Source organism: Podarcis erhardii (assembly GCF_964252035.2).
Source record: "Podarcis erhardii genome assembly, chromosome: 5".
NCBI lineage: Eukaryota > Metazoa > Chordata > Lepidosauria > Squamata > Lacertidae > Podarcis > Podarcis erhardii.
Genome location: NC_138509.1, coordinates 54,935,671 through 54,956,132, shown reverse-complemented (window position 1 = coordinate 54,956,132; position 20,462 = coordinate 54,935,671). Strand labels below are relative to the sequence as shown.

Below are 20,462 nucleotides of genomic sequence, written 5' to 3'. Positions count from 1 at the left end.
GCTTTAAAGGTTAAAACCAGCACCTTAAACCTGATCCTGTACTCCACCGGGAGCCAGTGCAGCTGGTATAGTACTGGATGAATGTGATCTCGCAGCGAAGACCTCATAAGGAGTCTCGCCGCGGCATTCTGCACCCGCTGGAGTTTCTGGGTCAGTCTCAAGGGCAGCCCCACGTAGAGCGAGTTACAATAATCCAGTCTGGAGGTGACCGTCGCATGGATCACAGTGGCTAGGTCAGGGCGAGAGAGATAAGGGGCCAACTGCTTAGCTTGGCGGAGATGAAAAAATGCCGCCTTTGTTATAGCTGTAATCTGCACCTCCATAGAGAGGGAGGTATCGAAGATTACACCCAAACTCTTAACGGACGGTGCTGGCACTAATTGCACCCCCGCAAGAGATGGGAGTTGCCCCCTCAATCCCATATCGTCCCGGCCCAGCCAGAGGACCTCTGTCTTCGAAGGATTTAACTTCAACCGGCTCCCACGTAACCATCCAGCCACAGCTTCCAGACATCTCGCCAGTGTGTCTGGGGCCGAGTCAGGATGGCCATCCATCAACAGATAGAGTTGGGTGTCATCAGCATACTGATGGCAGCCCAGCCCAAAACTCCGGACAAGCTGGGCGAGGGGGCAAGTACTCAGGTACTTGCTTTCAGTCTTCCCATAGGCATCTGGTTGGCCACTGTGAGAATAGGATGCTGAACTAGATGGGTTAATGGTCTGATCCATCAGGGCTCTCCTTATTTTCCTGTATTAACCAATCACTTACCTGTGGCTCTCTCAATTAGGGGACACCATTCACTTTTATTTTCTGGCTTATGGATTGTAAGTAACATATTTATCACAGTTATTTCTCTTGCTTCCTTCTCTCTCCGCCCCCCCACTCCTGTTCAATTGAATAAAACTAAATCTTATGCTTTCTTCCCCATTCTTCTTCTAAGTTGCCCACTGGGTTCTTCATCTACTTCCTTTCAGGAAGCATGGGGCAGAGAGACTGGTGGGCTCCACTGGAACACTAAACATTATTTGGAGTTCTTGGATTCCTTTTCCTCATTAATCTCAGCACTCTATAAACCTAAATGCCATAGTTTCCTCCAAAATAAGGGGTATAGAGAAGGAAAGTAGGGCAAAAATTAATATATATGTCATATTTTGAAGTTTTAAAATTCTTTGGTGCCTCTGATGAACATCTTATACAATGTGATAGATAAGATCAGAAATCAGAGTATTTCCACAATACAGTTTTCCATAAGACAGTTTTCTCCAGCATCTTTTGTGGTCCAAATGCCTCAAAGTCCCAGTGCATATATCTGGTGGGCACCAATTTGGGGAAGGCTAGCATAGGCTATTACCAAAGGGAATAAGGTATTACAGTGGTACCTCAGGTTACAGACACTTCAGGCTACAGAGGCTTGAGGTTACAGACTCCACTAACCCAGAAATAGTACCTCAGGTTAAGAACTTGGCTTCAGGATGAGAACAGAAATTGGGCAGCGGTGGCAGCAGGAGGCCCCATTAGCTAAAGTGGTACCTCAGGTTAAGAACTGTTTCAGGTTAAGAACGGACCTCCAGAACGAATTAAATTCTTAACCTGAGGTACCACTGTAGTGACATGTTTTTGGAAAAGGATGTTGGAGTTTCCCCTTTTACACACATCTGTGTCACCTTGAACTGCTCTTCTCCATTGTCACTACCTTAACCAAAGAACTGTCATGATACATTGATACTGAAGTACACTATAACACACCAGCTCTGCAGTCAAATGGAGTTTTCCTCTGCACTTAATCTCTTAATCTTGATGGCCTGCTTTTTAACATGCTCTCATCCTGCACATGCTAACACATGCTATGCTAACACTTTAAGTGGCATGCACCTGATAATCCTGAAACCCTTTTCAAATTTTGAATATAACTATATACAGATGTAAAACTACTAGTTTGTTTTCAAATGGATGGATGGCCAAACGCAGCTAATCTTGCCACTAATAGTGCTTCTGCATCTGTCTTGCATAGGCCTGTAGCTATGAACACCTATGAAGTTACACCATCAGTCCTCATGGCACCTATTTTTTGGCACTCTAAAGTGTGCTACTGATGCCTTGGTAATGGAGATGATCTGTAACATGGATATATCCATTACACCAGGCTTAGGTAAACTCAGACCTCCAGTTGTTTTGGGACTACAACTCCCATCATCCCTGACCACTGGTCCTGTTAGCTAGGGATGGTGGGAGTTGTAGTCCCAAAACATCTGGAGGGCTGAGTTTGCCTATGCCTGCACTACACCAAACATTCCTCCTTCTCCCTCACCAAGGGATTATCTTGCCTTTTAGGCTTTTTGACATTATTCAGGTGATTTGTTTCAGTAGGAACTCCTAATTTCCCATTCCTTTCCACTTTACTGCAGACAGCATTTCTGTGACACCTCTGACCACATACCCATCACAATATTTTCTTCCTAAATAATATTTATAACTCCTTGATACAGTGATTATGATTTGTTTTCAGTAACCTTACTTGGTTCAATTTGCTTAACTGCCTCAAATGACTTTATTCATTGAATATTGTGACTCCTCTTAGATAATTTAGCTAGGCTCAAATCACTTAGCTCACAGGGATGCCACTCAGTGTCCCTGTTTCAGAAATACCGCCTTAATCATGAGCCTGCATTCACCAAGATTCAGCTCTCTTGAGTAATAACTGAGGATAAATAAATTGGGACCGAGTCATTGTATTCTCCATTTGAGGCAGAAGCTCAAGTTGTCAATATTCCAAAAAGAATTCAGAATTATTTACACACCACAATTCTATATAATCATTCCCATGCTGTTTTAAAAGTCATTAAGGCTAAATTAAAGTATAATTCAAAGGCACTAACATAAATGCCCAGATAAAACATTAAAAACTTTAATCAAAACTCAGCACCATCTCGACCTTCCTTACATTACTTCCAAATATATTATAAGTAATTTGATGGCTCATTAAAAAAATTCATTATGATGGAGAAATAACTCCCACCGGAAAACCAAGTAGCAAGCAAAACAAACCTTATTGAAGTAATGACTTATTGACAACATGACTGAAATATTTCCATTACTGTGTCTTATGTCCAGATGTACTTTTATTTAACTATACAAATGAAAACTCATATATAAGACAGTACATTCTCAGGTAATGGGTGAGCACATGTGAAAGAGACACATTTTGAAATTAGGTTGATTCCTCCATCTGCAATCTGAATTAACATGATTGAACTCTGTTCAAAGCAAATAAATTTAGCAGCTTTTCAGGGTGTTGCTGAATCAAATGTGTTTTTGAAATATAATTTTTTATCATACTGTACTCTTCTAAAATCCTAGTTTTCAAACATGTATTTGTTAGGGGTGTGCACTGGCCATGAGATTAAGCTGTTCCTTGTATCTTTAGCTTTGTAGGAAAGCTTGTGTGCGAAGTAGCCCAATCTGTTTCAGAGCTGCTTTGCATATTTCCAGTTTGAATCTTTATTTGTGACTGAATCTGATCTGTAAAAATGAAGCTCTATTCCCCAGCTCCATTGGCTGTAATGGGGAATCTTAAAAGGTGATATTCCATCCCCCTTGTCACAGTGATAGATGAAATTTTCAGGCGCAGGACCCCATCCTGAATGGATAAAGCTGGCAAAACTGTAGTCAGATACACCCCAAGGACACCTTTCAAACTCGCCCCCCCCTTAAAGTCTCTTCCCCCCCCCTGTCAGAATTCGATGCAATTCCATCAGGAATTTGTGGGGAAACAATCTGTTCTCTCTGTGAGAAAGAAATCATTGACTTGTGTAAGAGAGGAGCAATGGTGGTAAAGAAACATGGATCATTAGGCGGGAAAATGCTGCTCTTGGGAAGGATCTTGTTATCCCAATTGTTGGGGGTGGGCTTTCTGGACATTTTTGGAAGGGGAAAGGGAGGAGAGAGAGGAGTAGTGTGGAAAAAACCAGCAGGGATTCACATAAAAAACAATCACTTATTAAATTCAGCATCCCTCTCCAAAATCACTGTGATTGGCATGGCCTGGGAAAAGAATTCACCATGATTAAAACCTACTGTCTATCCAAATGTAAGATTCCGCCCCCTCTCTACCTGCTCCCGGGCCCAGGATGGTTTCCCTAGTAAACTTGCTTTACCTTCTTTCTCTCTTCTTAAAAAAAACAGTGGGCAAATACCACATGTTTTTCCGGTTAGAAGATAAATACAATTGAGGGAGGCACAGTTTTTAATGGAAAAGTGATTCACGAGGAAAGGGTTAAGAACCGGTTTTGGTGATTGCATCTATTTTTAAAACAGTGGCGATTCCTAGAAAGAACCATATAAATACAGTTAATGTGTACTTTCACCTTAGCAAAGCCAGACCAAAAGAGGTTTCAGATGTTAGGGGATATGAATTCCCTTACAGTTGAGAAACCATATTGTTAGCATAAATTACAACCCACAAAACACTGGCTTCTGCACCATCCCAATTTCCCCCTGGCTCATTGGGGCTATTCCAGATTAAATATTTTGAGAATTGTTTACTACACAATGCATTTGTGACCATGGAATAGATGAAGACATTCATAAATTAAACCTTCACATCCCTTTCCCATTGGGAAGAGCTCAGTCTCCTTAGGTCAGGGATGACATCTTTGGCAGAATATCCTAATAAATGTGCAATCAAGCAAAGAACTCTGCCCTACAGCCAGACAGAGGAGCAGCTTCCAGTGCTACCAGCCCTTCAACCTTCAAGAACACTTAATTCAATAGCAGAAAGAAATTGCAGGAGAGTAAAGTCTCTAAGAGGCCAAGAGCTGTCAAGGTAAAAAAGAAGAAATAAAAAGCAATGAGTGCTTCTTTCCTCCTAATGGGATTTTGAGTCCGTTTGAGTTATTAATTGGCTAATAATCCTGAACCAGTTGCACATGTAGCTGCAGGCTCCCTGTTCTGAAGGCTGCATCAGCAGCAGTCAAGGGACACATCAGCAGAAATGTGACCTTTACCGTCCCTTCTGGCTGCATCGTCTTCTGCTGGCTTGATTTGAGATGAGCAGTGATAAAAAGGAGACAGTCTGGGACAAAGAGAGCTAGCCATTGCGCAGGGTCCCGCATAGCGGTATTGAGAAGCAGGCACATATTGGTGCTGTTTCCGTGTTCACCCAGAACATTGTGTTTGCAAGGCTGGGTTTTGCATGGTACACAGCAATCTATTGCAGACCAGGGAAAACAGAAGTCAGAAATGAGGAAGGGACACTGCCCCCTCAATTTCTCCTATTCTCTTTATGAGCATCACCTATTGTCAACTTGTGCTGCTAGAAAAATATTAGGGGGTGCAATATTAGGGGGTGTGTGGTCATAAGATGACAGGAACAGTCTGCTGGACTAGATATGGCCCCACCTAGTTACAACTTCTGGTTTCCAACAGTGGCTAGCTAGCTGGAAGCTGCTGAGAAGCCCATAAGGCTTATGATATTGGATCTCTCAAAGTTATATGAACTGTTAACATTTTGCAGTTTTCTTGTTTTTATCCCATAGGAAGGGGAAAGAGCAATTGACAACAGGTACAGAAACAGAATCAGTACCGAACTCCTGTTGTAAAACAGGTTCATCTGGGCCGGATTCAATTACATTGGTGCACTAGCGCACCTCAGTGCAATGAAATAAAAATAAAAGAAAAAAAATTGTCCAGTAGCACCTTATAGATCAACTAAGTTTGTTGTGGTATAAGCTTTTGTGTGCATGCACACTTCTTCAGATACCTGCACGCACACAAAAGCTTATACTAGAACAAATTAGTTGGTCTAAGGTGCTACTGGACAATTTTTTTATTTCTTTTATTTTTATTTCGACTGCGTCAGACCAACACGGCTACCTACCTGAAAGAGTGCAATGAGTCACGCTAGCACAATGGGACTTCCCCCCTCTGCTCACCCCATGTGCATTTGTGTCACCTCAGATCTTCTCAGAAGGGTGAGAGAACCCATCGAACAATGCATGGAATTAGGAGAGGAGAGATCATTCTGTTTGGCAAGCAAAAATGCTTACACTGATGGAACAATCATATAAGTGCAGTGTTTAATTCCACCCTCCTTCTTTTAACTGATGGGAGTTTTAGTCTAAAACATTTAGAATCATAGAACTGTAGAGTAGGGGGTCAACTAGCTCACACCCTGCAGTTCAGTGTGGTGAGCCAGTGTGGTGTAGTGGTTAAGAGCGGTAGACACATAATCTAGTGAACAGGGTTCGTGTCTCCGCTCCTCCACATGCAGCTGTTGGGTGACCTTGGGCTAGTTACACTTCTTTGAAGTCTCTCAGCCCCACTCACCTCACAGAGTGTTTGTTGTGGGGGAGGAAGGGAAAGGAGAATGTTAGCCACTTTGAGACTCCTTTGGGTAGTGATAAAGCGGGATATCAAATCCAAACTACTACTACTAATACTACTACCCTTCTTCTTCTTCTTCTTCTTCTTCTTCTTCTTCTTCTTCTTCTTCTTCAGGAAACACAGCTAAAGAATCCCTGACAGATGGCCAACTGACTTTTGTTTAAAAACTTCCAATGAAGGAGAGTCCACCACTTTCTGAGGGCACTAGGTTGGAGAACACTGCACTCCAGGATAGTGCCTATGAAGCCAAACTGCCAGCCTGAATTATTTAAGTGAAGGCAAACAGCCCCCAGGGTCGCTGGTCAAAACTCACTTGGAAAAATGCCTTCCAAAGATGTCAGTCAGGTCCTGAGATTCCTTAATTCCAGTAGTCACGAACAGTCATGAACAGTAGTTCAGGCATTGGTGGCGTTAAGGCTAGATTACTTCAATGCACTCTAGGTGGGGCTTCCCTCACGCTTAATCCAGAAGCTGCAGCACAGTTGCTGGCAGGAGTGATGCTCATGCTGCATTCAGACATGGGAAATATTGCATTAGTTTCTCAAAATATAATGTTAGTGCTTCTGTCCTATTTTCTAACACTTCTTTCACAGTGCAGTACCTGTTACATTATGGAGCTGTGCATTTTTTTGCCAATATGCTGGCATGTTGCACTGAATTTCATTCACACCAGTAGCATGAGTGACATAATGATGGATGTCATTGGATGCTTTCCGCAGGTGTTGGCCTCTGTTTCTCCATGATTCTATCAAGAAAATGGCAGTACAGTGGTACCTCTGGTTAAGTACTTAATTCGTTCCAGAGGTCCGTTCTTAACCTGAAACTGTTCTTAACCTGAAGCACCATTTTAGCTAATGGGGCCTCCTGCTGCCGTGCCACTGGAGCACGATTTCTGTTCTCATCCTGAAGCAAAGTTCTTAACCTGAAGCACTATTTCTGGGTTAACGGAGTCTGTAACCTGAAGCGTATTTAACCTGAAGCGTATGTAACCTGAGGTACCACTGTACCTGCAGAACCAGATATTGCCCCAAATTTCATCACTTTACTTGAATGATTTTCAGGCTTAACTGGTTTTTTTCTGGAGGCAATTACCATAACACAGAAATGAGCATTAAACTTACACTATATGCCACTAGATTTCCACAAGTCACTTTTAAGTCGTGTGAAAGCTCAAATATAAACAGGAAAGTAACAGTTATGGAAATGTCAGGGAAATGGAATCAGCTGCCATTGGATTGCAGCCTCAATCTGCATATGGTTGCCCATTTATTATTAGGGCAAGTTATCTGTATATGTGCTGTTAGTATATAAAGCCCTTAACAGCTTGAGACCAGTTTGCCTGCTTAAAACATTTTTGTTTAGATCAGGCTATCTAAACATGTTGGAGTTAAATGGGTTTTATTTCTTTTTAGATACTGTTGATTTCAGTCTTTTGGAAGTTTTTAAATAACTGTTTTTACTGAGAATCTTGATATTTTCTTCTATATTTTTGTAAACTGCTTAGGGGTGTGTGTATAAATTTTGCTAAATAAAAACCTAGTTTATTCTTCCAAAATACAACATGCAATTCTTCAGATGGATCATGCACTAGTTTCTGAAAGCCATTATCAATGTCAAAATAATGAGGTCATAATGAGCCACAATATTATCTAGTACACTTCCTACAACAAGTTTTTATATGAAAGAACATATTCTTTACTGCAGTGCTTAACAAAACATAATTTTGGATGGTTTTTTAAACGTGTCTTCTGGTTCTGTGCCTTATGGTCATATTTCAAAGGTATTTTCTCAGTTGTGTGGATATGGAACACATTGACGAAAGAGGGGAAAGTTGTGGTTACCAGCATTCTAATTATAGATAGTTCCTTGGCCATCACATTAGAGTATGCAGTACAAGTTCTGCATATTCAGATCTCTCAAAGGGCCTTTGAACTGATAAATTACTTAAATCCTCTTAGACATATACTTGGGGTTAAATGATGGTCCTTTGTGCATATTTTATTTTAAACTGTAACATTAAAGGAAAGGGAGCATAATTGGGGGGCCTTTCTCTATTGTCTCTTCCCCCCTTTTTTGTTATGAATAGACCTGTCAGTTACATCAAAGCAAATTAGGAAAACAACCAGATCACAAGCATTAGCACAAGTGGAGAAGATTGACATGTTTCAAATGTATTGTGCTTGCCTGATCTGCATTCTAAATCATCTGCTGGTTGATTGCCAGGCTGCCAATTGCATGTTAGGCTTTCTTTGTCCTAACAGTTCCAGTTTATATATGCAAATAAAAATCATTTTAGGAATTTGAGAATGTACCAGGAAGCAGCGTGGTCCTCCCTCCCCCCCTCAAAAATAGAACTTCTCTCCTGATCTATTCCAGATTCAACTGATTTAAACCACCAAACAGAGAACCTGAATTTAAATCACCCATTTAAATCAGCCAGTCTATTTGCAGTTATTTTGTAAGGAAAGGTGCATTGCATTACAGCTTGCCATTGAAATATGTTATTTTACAACTAAACAAGACCTTTACTGGTACACCTTACTTTTAAGGTACATATTCATATTGTCAGAAATTGTACTATTATAGCCAGTGCTTTTTTTCTGGGGGACGCAGGGGGATGCATACCCCTAAACATTTTTGTGAATCTATGTTTGGCCTCGTTGAGGGGCAGTATTTCAATATGAGTAGGAAAATGAGAGTACCCTTAAACATTTTTTTAAGAAAAAAGGACTGATTTATAGCAGTGCAATTCACCAGTTTCTCAGGTAAGAAGGAAAGCCAATTGTTTAGGTAAAAGCTCTCAGAAATATTTTGAGAAAAGGGTTACCATAATCATTTTCAGTCAGATAACATATTATTTAATGGTGACAGAGTCCAATTCAGATTTGAATAATTTTCTACACTAGTGTCTTTGCGTTTATGGCACTGAGCTGCTCAGTAAGGAAGATTATGCTTGATTTTAGCTCTGAAGTTAACATGTGTATGCTACCAAATAGAATCCATGCGCCATTTAAAAGTTTGCTGACCTGTTGTTGTAAGACGCTGAGTCAAGGCCCAAACCAGGGGCAACAGTGCAAACAGCATACCAAAAAAAATCTGGTAAATGCACAGGAAATAGGCTGCCATCTTAGGTGCATACATAGAAATGTCACATGTGTACCATGTGGAAGGTCCTATGGGGAGAGAAAAATGGAGTGTGGATGACAGCAGCTCTCAGCATGTACCTCTTGTAGGTACTTCAGGCAACTGAGCACATACTTCTGTCCCATAGGGGCAGAATGTTGGGACCAGCTCTAGGATGAGGTCTTCCTATTGCAAAAAACTATGTGTATTTTTTTTCATGTGCTGATAATTACTAGATTGGGGCTATGGTGCCAATCTTGGGAGTTGAAGCCCAAGTGGTATTATTATTAATATTATTATATGTTTATTTATACTCCATCCTTTTCCTTGGCAGGAATTAAGGCAGCTTACAGATAAAAACAAAAATTACTAAAAACATAGAAAATCTATCATTAAAATACAATTAAACATTGATAGAATTAAAATGATATACAGATGCATAACCAGCAGTTTGAATTGTGCCTGGAAATAGATCAGTAGGCAGTAGAGCAGTTCTAGCAAGAGAGTCATCTGCTTCCTATAACCAGCTGTGCTATGTTGGTATATAAATTGGTATATAAATTTAATAATGATCATGATAGCCACTATATTAACTAGTGTACTTTAACAGAAGTTTTTATATTAAAGAAACTGCCAGCTGGAACATATGATAAAATACTCAGGCAATGTTAACAAAACCTGGACATAACATAATTATTTCTCGCGCTCTCTCTCTAATTCACTTCCTCAGTCAGTAAGCTGGTATATCAATACTCTAGGTGCCTTCTTCAGATTTCAGTCTGTTTGTGTATTTTTGCCAACTGCAAAAAATGTAGACACCAATTTAATTATGCTATCATCTTTGGCTGTCCTTTGATGTAGGAGAGATTAATTCATCAGCTAGTTCTTCATAAAATGCACATTCCAAATGACTGCTCCAAAAGATAATGCTTTACATTTTCAGTTGTCTGAATCTCACAGGAACAATACACACACACACACACACACACACACACACAATCATATACAGAGTGTGTGTGTACAACAATTGTTTCCACACTAGTAGTTTTACTTGGTAAGTTTAAAAACGGCTTGGATTCTAAGATAAGATCTTAAGGCAGTTGTGGGGAACTTTTGGCCATCCAGAGGTTGTTCTCATGGAATACCATGTGCTCCATGCCTGGTCTGAGGAGGAAGACGCTGGGAAGGGTCCCAGGAGGACCTGAGGAAACCATGTGGCAGCCCCCCTCAAGCGATCCTAGAGAGAGAGACATGGAAGCAAGCGACAGCAACTGGAAGGGGGGGTTATTGTTTTGCTGTTTTGTTTTACCTATTTATCTCTTTTTATCCTGTATTTCATTTGGGTGTGTGGGGTGTGTGGCTACACACCTATAGCCCCTTAGGGGCAAGGTGTGCCTGGTAAGGGGAGGGCTACTTAAGGTGTGAGGAGGCTGGTTCCCTTGTGGGCACAACTTTCCTGGGTGGATGTTTGGCTAAGAAGAAGAAGAGGAGTTTGGATTTGATATCCTGCTTTAGCACTACCCGAAGGAGTCTCAAAGTGGCTAACATTCTCCTTTCCCTTCCTCCCCCACAACAAACACTCTGTGAGGTGAGTGGGGCTGAGAGACTTCAGAGAAGTGTGACTAGCCCAAGGTCACCCAGCAGCTGAATCTGGTTCTCCAGATTACGAGACTACCGCTCTTAACCACTACACCACACTGGCTAAGGAGTTGTGTGAGGACCAAGGAACAATGGAGTGGGGTGGGAAGCAAAGTAATTCTACTAAGGTGGAGAGACTGTGGGAAGGAAGGTAAGAAAGCATAATATTTTTTGTTCTGCTCCTGTTTTTGTTGGAATTCTGCAACATTTCTACTTGGGGGAGAACCCTGATAGCAGCAAAGCATTGACTATCACAGGAACAAGACAGTATAGATGCTTCAGAAACTGCAAAAAGAAGTTTTTGAAACACACAGCATAGAGGCTACAATATCCACACACAAAACCATAATAAAAAACCCGCTTAACACTACAGAGTTTCACCATTTTTATCCACGATTTCCACTGAAAAATTGCTGAATGCTATATATTTCAATTGAAAAACCCTGCCAGTAATTATTCCATTCGAGCTTTAACATGACTTGGATCTTCCTGGGCAGCTGTGCTACTGCTTGAACTCATCATATGGGGCATACTTCAAAGCGAAGCACTTTTTAAGTATCCTTTTCTGTCAATGGGAAAGATGCAAGCATGTAACACAAGTCCTTTGTTGACATTAAACATACTTAACTTTGGCTTGTGGAGCTCAATTGTCCTGCACAAACAAGCTCTGCTGCATCAGACAGATCTGCATGGCTGTTTAAGGAAGCAGTTTTATTCTGCCATTAGTTTAGATGCCTGCTCCAGAGAATGCAGCCCGTTGGGAAATTCTTCTTCTGTCTAACAGGAACAGGAGTGAAAGAGCCCTATTTGCATTCATTTCACTGGAGCTTGTGGAGAAGACATTGTTAGTGGTTTTACCCAGAGGCTGACTCCAGCCTTTTGCCTTAAATACCTTAACAGCTGGCAAAACTAGTTTTGCTTAGCACTAGACCATCTCAAACTGCCTACTCCAGAAGTTGTCAGATCTTACTGGCCACAGGATGATCCGTCTTGACCAGCCAGCCTTTCTCTAAATAGTCTTGACCAGCCAGCCTTTCTCTGCTGAGAAAAAAACATACTTATTTGCTACCATCTTCTCCAGTACTCATAATATTTAACATCTTCATGGCTAATCACTTCTAGCTTTTTTTATAATCCATTAAATATTTAAAAAGATGACCCAGTTGTCATTCAAAATAAAGGAGAAATTGTTGCTTTTGAAGCTAGCTGCAGTAATTCAATTCTGTTTTTAGTGTATTTGGGGCTGGGAATCTGATGTAGTGTCTCCTCCAAATTAGTTCTCTTGCTCTCTATTTCCTCTTTCTCATTCTCAACTTTGTAGACCCTAGTGGGGGCTGGTAATGGCTGAACTTTCCCCATTTGATTCTTTTGGTTGTCACCGGTAGGGATGGGGGAGAAATTAGACTCAGTTCACATTTAAAGCCAAATCAAATTCATACTTTCCAAAATGAAATGACAACTGAAACGCAGACATCCTTCGAAATTTGCACTTCTCTAAATTTTTCAATGCAGCTCTCCAAACAATGTTTACAGAAATGAATTTATTATGAGAAAAACATGTTAGTGGGAAATTGCTTGCAGAAATGTGCACATTAGCCAAATGTGCATTCAAAAAGAATGTGTGTTTATTAGGAAAAATTCACACAAAAATCCTGAGTTTTCATGAGGATTTTTTTTTTTAAATGAAATTGCTGCAGAAATGTGGAGAAGTGAATATAGGATTGAAAAATGAGAAACTCAGAGAATAAAAATTGATAGATCCTTCTATCCCTAGCCACCTGTTACAAGTATATTAAAGCACTATGAGCTAGGCAAATTCCTATTCCAGATCCAGCACATTTGAGGTTTAGTGACATCAGTGGTGCTCATCTCCTCATCTTTCTACAGATAAGGAGAGCTCACGTGTTGAGTTCTCTGGGGAGATTCCAAAGAGAGGATGTTCCCTGGTTGGAATTTCCTGAAAAACCTGACATTGAGTTCATCTGCACAGCTGTTTTTTGTTTTTCTAATTCACATCTTGCTTTTTAATCTTAATGAGAAGCAAGTTATTCCACCCTCCCTCAGTTCCACTAAATGGGCAACCAATTCTTCCATATTATATTCACTATTATATGTAAAATACCATATGCATATTATAAGTGTATATATTCCAGGTTCCTAAAGTAGCCAGCTCATAAAGAGAGACATGCAGCAATGCACATAGCTGTATAAAATAAGTATTACTAATATACAATTATCCTGCAGAAATATAGCGGCTTGACTTGTATATGCATTATATGCATGACATACATATTTTGGGTAGATAAATCATTTTTTATTTTTAAAAATCCAATAATGCGTGAGCAGTGTGGACACAAGTGGGCACTAGATGACAGATGTTGTCTGATGTGAGTAAAGCTCAGTCACAAAATGGCTATCCTCATCCCTCCTCCTTTTACAGGAAGTCTACCACTAAATCTCTCCCTCTTCACACCTGTTCTGCAAGATGTGTATGTCTGTGTGTCTGTGTGCAAGGAGTACACTTCTGTTAAATGTGTACTTTTAAAAAGACTTAAACCCTTAGAGGCTACATGATGCCATATACATTATTTATTATAAAGAAATGAAGAAAACTGTTAAGGTTGGTTTGCAAACACGTTTGATTGAAAAGCTTGTGCAGGTCAGGCTTTTGCAGAGTATGTGAAAACATTGAGCCCACTGGAAGCAATACGAGCCCAGAGGGAGAAACAAACAACACACCTTGTGCTGTGGAAAATATCTGATTCTTCAGAAATGTGCAGTTTGGGAATTAGGAAGGTTTTCAAGAAATAGCCATTTATGCAAGTGGTCTGAAGGGAAAGGGATCTTTTACTTTGCTGCTGCTAAGCAGGCTTGGGTCTGCATCCAGGCCACACATTTATAACACAATTAAGGCACCCCTCACAAAAAACAAACAAAACCCCCTTGGGAACTGTACTTTACCCTTAAAAAGGTAAAGGTAATGGACGCCTGACAGTTAAGTCCAGTCGCGAACGATTCTGGGGTTGCTGCGCTCATCTTGCTTTATTGGCCAAGGGAGCCTGTGTTTGTCCGCAGACAGTTTTTCTGGGTCATGTGGCCAGCATGACCAAGCTTCTGGTGAAACCAGAGCAGTGCACGGAAACGCCATTTACCTTCCTGCCGGAGCGGTACCTATTTATCTACTTGCACTTTTTTGGCATGCTTAGGAACCGCTAGGTTGGCAGGAGCTGGAACCGAGCAACGGGAGCTTACCCCGTTGCGGGGATTCAAACCGCTGACCTTCTGATCGGCAAGCCCAAGCGGCTCAGTGGTTTAGACCCCAGCACCACCCGCGTCCCTTACAGAGCTACAATTTGCCACAAGGTTTCAAAGAATGTGTGTTAACTTTACAGTGGTACCTCGAGTTACAGACGCTTCAGGTTACAGACTCCACTAACCCAGAAATAGTACCTTGGGTTAAGAACTTTGCTTCAGGATGAGAACAGAAATTGTGTGGCGGTGGCACAGTGGCAGCCGGAGGCCCCATTAGCTAAAGTGATACCTCAGGTTAAGAACAGTTTCAGGTTAAGAACGGACCTCCAGAATGAATTAACCCGAGGTACCACTGTACTTTAAAGGCATGTTGTGTACATAGTCTGGGACTGGGCAATGCCTAGATGGGAGATGCTCTGGGAACCACAGGTAAGCTGACTTTGATTCCTAGAAAGAAGAGAGGGGCAGGGATATACATGTAAAAGGGGAACCCTGACGTGTCCTTGATTTTACTTGTGAAGGTTTGGTTTAAAGAATGAACTTATTTTGTGTAAAATAATTTGTATCCCAAACTTCCTTCATAAGATCAGAGTATTGCATAATGAAAACAGATACAAAAATAGAAGACAACATGAAGCAATAGCAAATAATTCAGCAGCCAAAATATCTAGGAGTGCTCAGAATCCAGATTAAAAAGAAACGTTTTAACTGGGAAGGATGTTAGCTTGGCTCCTGCTCCTGGGCTGCCAAAGCCGCCACCATGGCAAGCTCCTTTCCCTGTGTGAAATGGAGCACCACAATTCATGCTGCCCACCTTTGGGTTCCTTCACCTGAGCTTCTTTTGGGCAAAGCCTGAAATGGGCTGGAAAAGGAGCCCAGCCCTTATAAGTGCTTGTGGGTGTGTTGATATAGATGTGAAAAACCCTTTTGAGAAACTTCAGACAATGTTCTTCATGCTTTTAGCCAGCTGTAAAATTCCGAATGCTGCACATTGGAGTAGAATGTAACTCATTTTCTCATTGTATGATTAAAATGGTCCCAAGTTTCATGACCTTAAATGCACACAGACGGGCATATGCCCCATCCCCACCAAATGTAAGCAAAAGTAATTCTGATGTTTTAGTACAAAATGAAGCATACCAAAGAGCACAAAACAATACAGGGGAAATAACTCCCATGCCCACCGACAAACATTGCCCTCTGGCATAATTAGATAAAGTGTTTGCATTACTTCTCATTTTTGTGTCATTATAAGTATCATTAGTATTTTTTTCCTAAAGCCAGCTCCAAATTGATGCACAACTAATAAGGCCAATTTGACACATCTATAATGGCCAGAAGTGGAGCATTTTGTGGGAACAATGAGTTATATGTCAAAGAGTACAGGGTGGCTGCAAATTCAATTAGAAGAACATTCTGCCTTATTACCATTCTTCAATGGATCAGGAATGACCCAAGGTGTTTTACCATTTGAGACAAAGAACATGGTGTTCCCCTTTTCCCACGTACAGAAGCTAATTGTGCTGGCACCTGAATCTTACTTCAAAATTGATGATGGGAGAAGACTGTACCTGAAGGCAGCAGGCTAACTTAGCGAGTGAAGGGAAGGCTATCCTCCAACAAATCACCACTGCTCCCCACTCTCCAGCATTTGCTGCCTAAGGCAATTGTCCCACTCTGCCTAATGGTAGGGTTAGCCCTGCAATAAATAGTTCAGCAATAGTGAAGGAGGTTTGCTGAAAGACACAGCTTGTTCACCTCCGCTGCATGCAAACCATGTGCCCTTCCCCAAACACACATTCACATCTGCCTATGATACATTTGCACACTGGTTTGTGACAGCTGAATGAAAGAAGCAGCTCTGGAGGGTCTGTGCTAATCTAATAATTGGCTTTATATAAACAAAGAATGATCTATTCTTAATGAGTAAGCAGTAGCCAAACCCATGCCAGGTTCTAGGTAAGACCCTCTCCCTGGTGGATGAAATGGTATTAAATCTAAAGCCTCTGGCATTATTGTTCTTTGTGCTTTTTGAACTAGGCTATGTATTAAATCCAAGGACCTTGCCTTTCATGGGGCTGTTTCATGCACTAAATCCATTCAAGTCTCAGGGTGGCTCGTTTCAAATGGGAAGAAGCCAGCTGCTTTTCTACTCTTCATTTCCTATCTGCCTTGACCTCTGCTTTCTATTACAGCATTCTGCCTTTCAGATTGATTTGTTTCTCTTCTTCTTCTTCTCTCCCAGGTCCGTCACGGGTTTGGACAAGGAGCCCGACCTTGTACACATGGAGGCTCGCACGACAGATGGACGTGAGTGTCTCTGCACCGAGTCTATAAAGTCAGAGAGGGAGAAACTGCATTTTCATTTGGGTTGTTTGGGGTTCTTGATTTGCATTCTAATTGATAGGGAAGATGTGGGTCGCCAGGCTCAATTTGCTGAGTGTTTCTATCCTTAAACTCCAAGGGGAACCAAGAGTACAAGTTTCATTCCTGGAGAAAAACAACAGCTAAACTCAGAAAGAAAGCGAGAGTAAAACTCTTTGGCCAGGACTGAAAACTTGTGCTTGGGATATTGTGAATGCACATATGGCCAATAAAGCTCTCTGCCAACAATCTATAGGCCACCCCTATTTTAGGTGTAACCAATATGTGTGTGATCCCACATTGAACCTGGAAGTGACCTGGAAACTTCACAAAATATGTCACTATAAGGGTGGGACAGAGTGGGGCAGGGACAGGGCGGGGCAGAATGGGGTGTTTCAATTCTACACTATTTCACACAAGCATGCAATGACCCCAAACGTAACCCACATGCAAATCGGGGGTGGCCTCTGTCTATCTACGTCTATCTATCTATCATCTATCTATCTATCTATCTATCTATCTATCTATCTATCTATCTATCATCTATCTATCGATCATCTATCTATATCTATCTATCTATCTATCATCTATCTATCTATCTATCTATCTATCTATCTATCTATCTATCATCTATCTATCTATCTATCTATCTAATCTATCATCTATCTATCTATCTATCTATCATCTATATATCTATCTATCATCTATCATCTATCATCTATCATCTATATCTATCTATATCTATCATCTATCTATCTATCTATCTATCTATCTATCTATCTATCTATCTATCTATCATCTATCTATCATCTATCTATCATCTATCTTATCATCTATCTTATCATCTATCATCTATCTCTCTATCTCTCTATCTCTCTATCATCTATCTATCTGTGTTCCTGGGCCAGGGAGCCGGTCTCCTCCTTCCCTGCTGTTACCTGCACCATCTTCCTTCATTTTCAGAATATGCCACCAGGCTATACTACTGATACAGTTATAGCTGGAGTACCAATACTTGCTCCTTTCAATATGGCATTTCTAGAAACTACTGATTTCTGTATTGTTTTGGCCATCCATCTTTTTGAGCAAAGGCCTTGTCTTGTATGGCAACAACACAAGCCATTGGAACACACTTATTGGTTCCTTGGTGATATTTTTCTTTTTAGCAAAGCAGCTTCAGGAGGAGAATTTGAGAACTGAGGAGAACCTGGAGGCACTGAACTCTTTCTCCAATCTTCCCCCCCCTCTCTCTCTCCCCCCCCATTCTAAACTCACCCCTGCAAGGTTTCAGTTAGATAACAACAGCGATTCTCGCGATTGCACAGACTTTTTCATTCCACGTGGTTCTGAAGAAATGGAGGATTGGACATAAATTCCACACAGGGGAGGGGGTTGATCCTGCAAGTGCCCCAGTTGAATTCTTGTGTGCATGACTGAAGAAAGAACAGTCTGTAAAGAGTAGACCTTCCTCCTGGATTCTGCTCACACAACCTGCTTTCCTCCACCTCCTACCCCATCATCCTCACCCAAGGCAACCCCCACAAGAGGCTCATTTTGTGGAATTGCAGGTGGCAAAGGGCTCTGTTAAAGACCAGCAGCAAGTAAAGCACAATGTTAGTTGCCAAGTTTTTTTTCTGCACAACAGCATAGAAGCTGAGTCACAACCACCATGATAGTCAGTGAAAAATGAGGCCAGTATTATCCTTTCCAGCCTTTTGGTTGCTCATAGGACCAAATTCATGTTTGGGGTGAGCACCAGCCTGCTCACCATCTCAAGAGGAAATAGTGTCGTGTAATTAGCCTAGGAAGTGGTATTTGGGAAGTCATGCTTTGGGAAAATCCTTGTATTCTCAAGGACTTAGGGGTTTTCTCTGTTATTGATCAATTGACTTTGATTTTTTCAGTCAGCAGGAAGAAAAAGCACTCACCCATAAAAGTGGTTATTTATCCCAATATTGTAATTGAAAGTGTGGTCTGGTTTAAACATGTTAAATCAGTTTGAATTATTCTCAATACTTCAGTACTATCATTGTTTAAAAAAATCCATGAGTTAGATCTGTTGTGTCTGGAGTATTGTAATGGGCAAAAGAACTACAGTTGCATCTGTGAAAATGATTCTCCATATGGATGGAGAACTCCCTCCACAAAACACCTCAGAAAGATGCTTTGTTTTGCTGTTCAACATCCTGAAATGTAATTTTCATTTTTAATGGCACATAAACATTAAAAATTCAAACCCAAAACATAAAATTGCATTCACTTCTAAATGTCAGTGAAGCTTGTGCTAAATTTTTCCCTAACCAGTGTGAGGCCTCTAACTGATCAAATCTGTGAGAACCTCTGATTTTATCTTTACGCTTCCATAATGACTTTTCATCTATACATATGACTCTCTTTGAAAGTTTGTTCTGCCAGGATTTAGAGATTTACAAAGCTCACACCAGAATGCCATCCCACCTGTTACAATGAATGCATGAATTCTTGCTTTCTTCTTGTAGTTTAGGCTTTATGGCTATAGGAGGGCAACTGTTGAAAATGGACAACTGACATAGCTGGATAACTAAATGAGACTTCTGGTGCAGTTAGGGTTTGCAAATCATCTCCTCTCAATTCAGATTGACTGATCAGTTGATTCCATTCCATTTATTAATAGATTCCTAGGAAACATTTCAAAACAATTTAACAATTAAAAACACCTATAAAACAATTTCATATTATGCTTGGCACACTCATAATTCCCCTCACTTCCACTCCACTCATTTCCTCCTAGCTCAATTCCATATTCAGACACTGCTGTTCTCCTGAGAAATGATTAGGAACACAGGGTCCAAATACTTCTCTACACACACTCTTGTAAGCCTCAGCCCCTTGGGCTACAGTGTCTGTGAGATCTTCCTAGAGTGTGCAAAGCTTCCCATCCTTTCAATTACAACACTGCAAGGGCAGCATCCCAGGTTGAAGGGATTTTTGATGCACATGACACACAGTATTGCTAGTAAACAACCGTGTGATCTCCCTGTTGTGGAGTATATTCTTCTCCCCCCCACCACCCAATAGCTGATTGTGAAATGTTTTAGAAACAACTGAGAGTTTCCTTGAACTGGTATGTGATACTATGGTGGCAGACATTTCTTAAATAAGAAGTTTCAATTCCAGATGACTAGCTGGATCAGTTTTGTTTCAGCAAAAATAAGGAGCCAAATACTTGAACAGATGATATGCAGTTAGTGAATTCCTTTTGTCCGTCAACATCCCTAGCAGAAGCTTTGTATATTTTCATACAAAGCATAAAATTGAAATGGTTGCCTTTAAGCATGTTTCTTGAAAGGTACTTTGAATTTGAATTCATATGAATAATTTGGAGCAATAATTTTTCTGTTTGTGTGGAGAAACACCATGCTTACAACACCCCCCCACACACACCCCCCCACACCCTTCAGATTCTTGCATGTTAGGAAGATGCCCCGAGTTGTGGCATTAAATGATGATTCCTGGGCTGATAGCCTGTTCAGACCCAACTCAAATTAAAGTTTGACAATTGAACTCTGCCTTCAGCTTTTCACCTCAAAAGGATAACTTTTTAAGAACAGATGTGTATAGTGCGATGCCTCTTCGGTTCAACACAATAGGCTGGAAAAAGAATTTCCCCCAGCTTGTAATGCCTCAGTGAAATCAGAGGAGTGAGTTTTCTAGCCTGGGAATTA

At 40.9% G+C, this 20,462-nt stretch overlaps 1 protein-coding gene across 1 annotated transcript in view; it reads left to right on the top strand.

Annotated features, from left to right (window-relative positions):
- The window catches only part of SORCS3 (sortilin related VPS10 domain containing receptor 3), a 419,522-nt gene that overhangs the window by 274,866 nt on the left and 124,194 nt on the right, over positions 1–20,462 (top strand). The window contains exon 6 of the mRNA XM_081863378.1: positions 16,640–16,704. Within this exon, the coding sequence (XP_081719504.1) occupies positions 16,640–16,704 (65 nt within the window). The remainder of the gene's footprint in view (positions 1–16,639; positions 16,705–20,462) is intronic.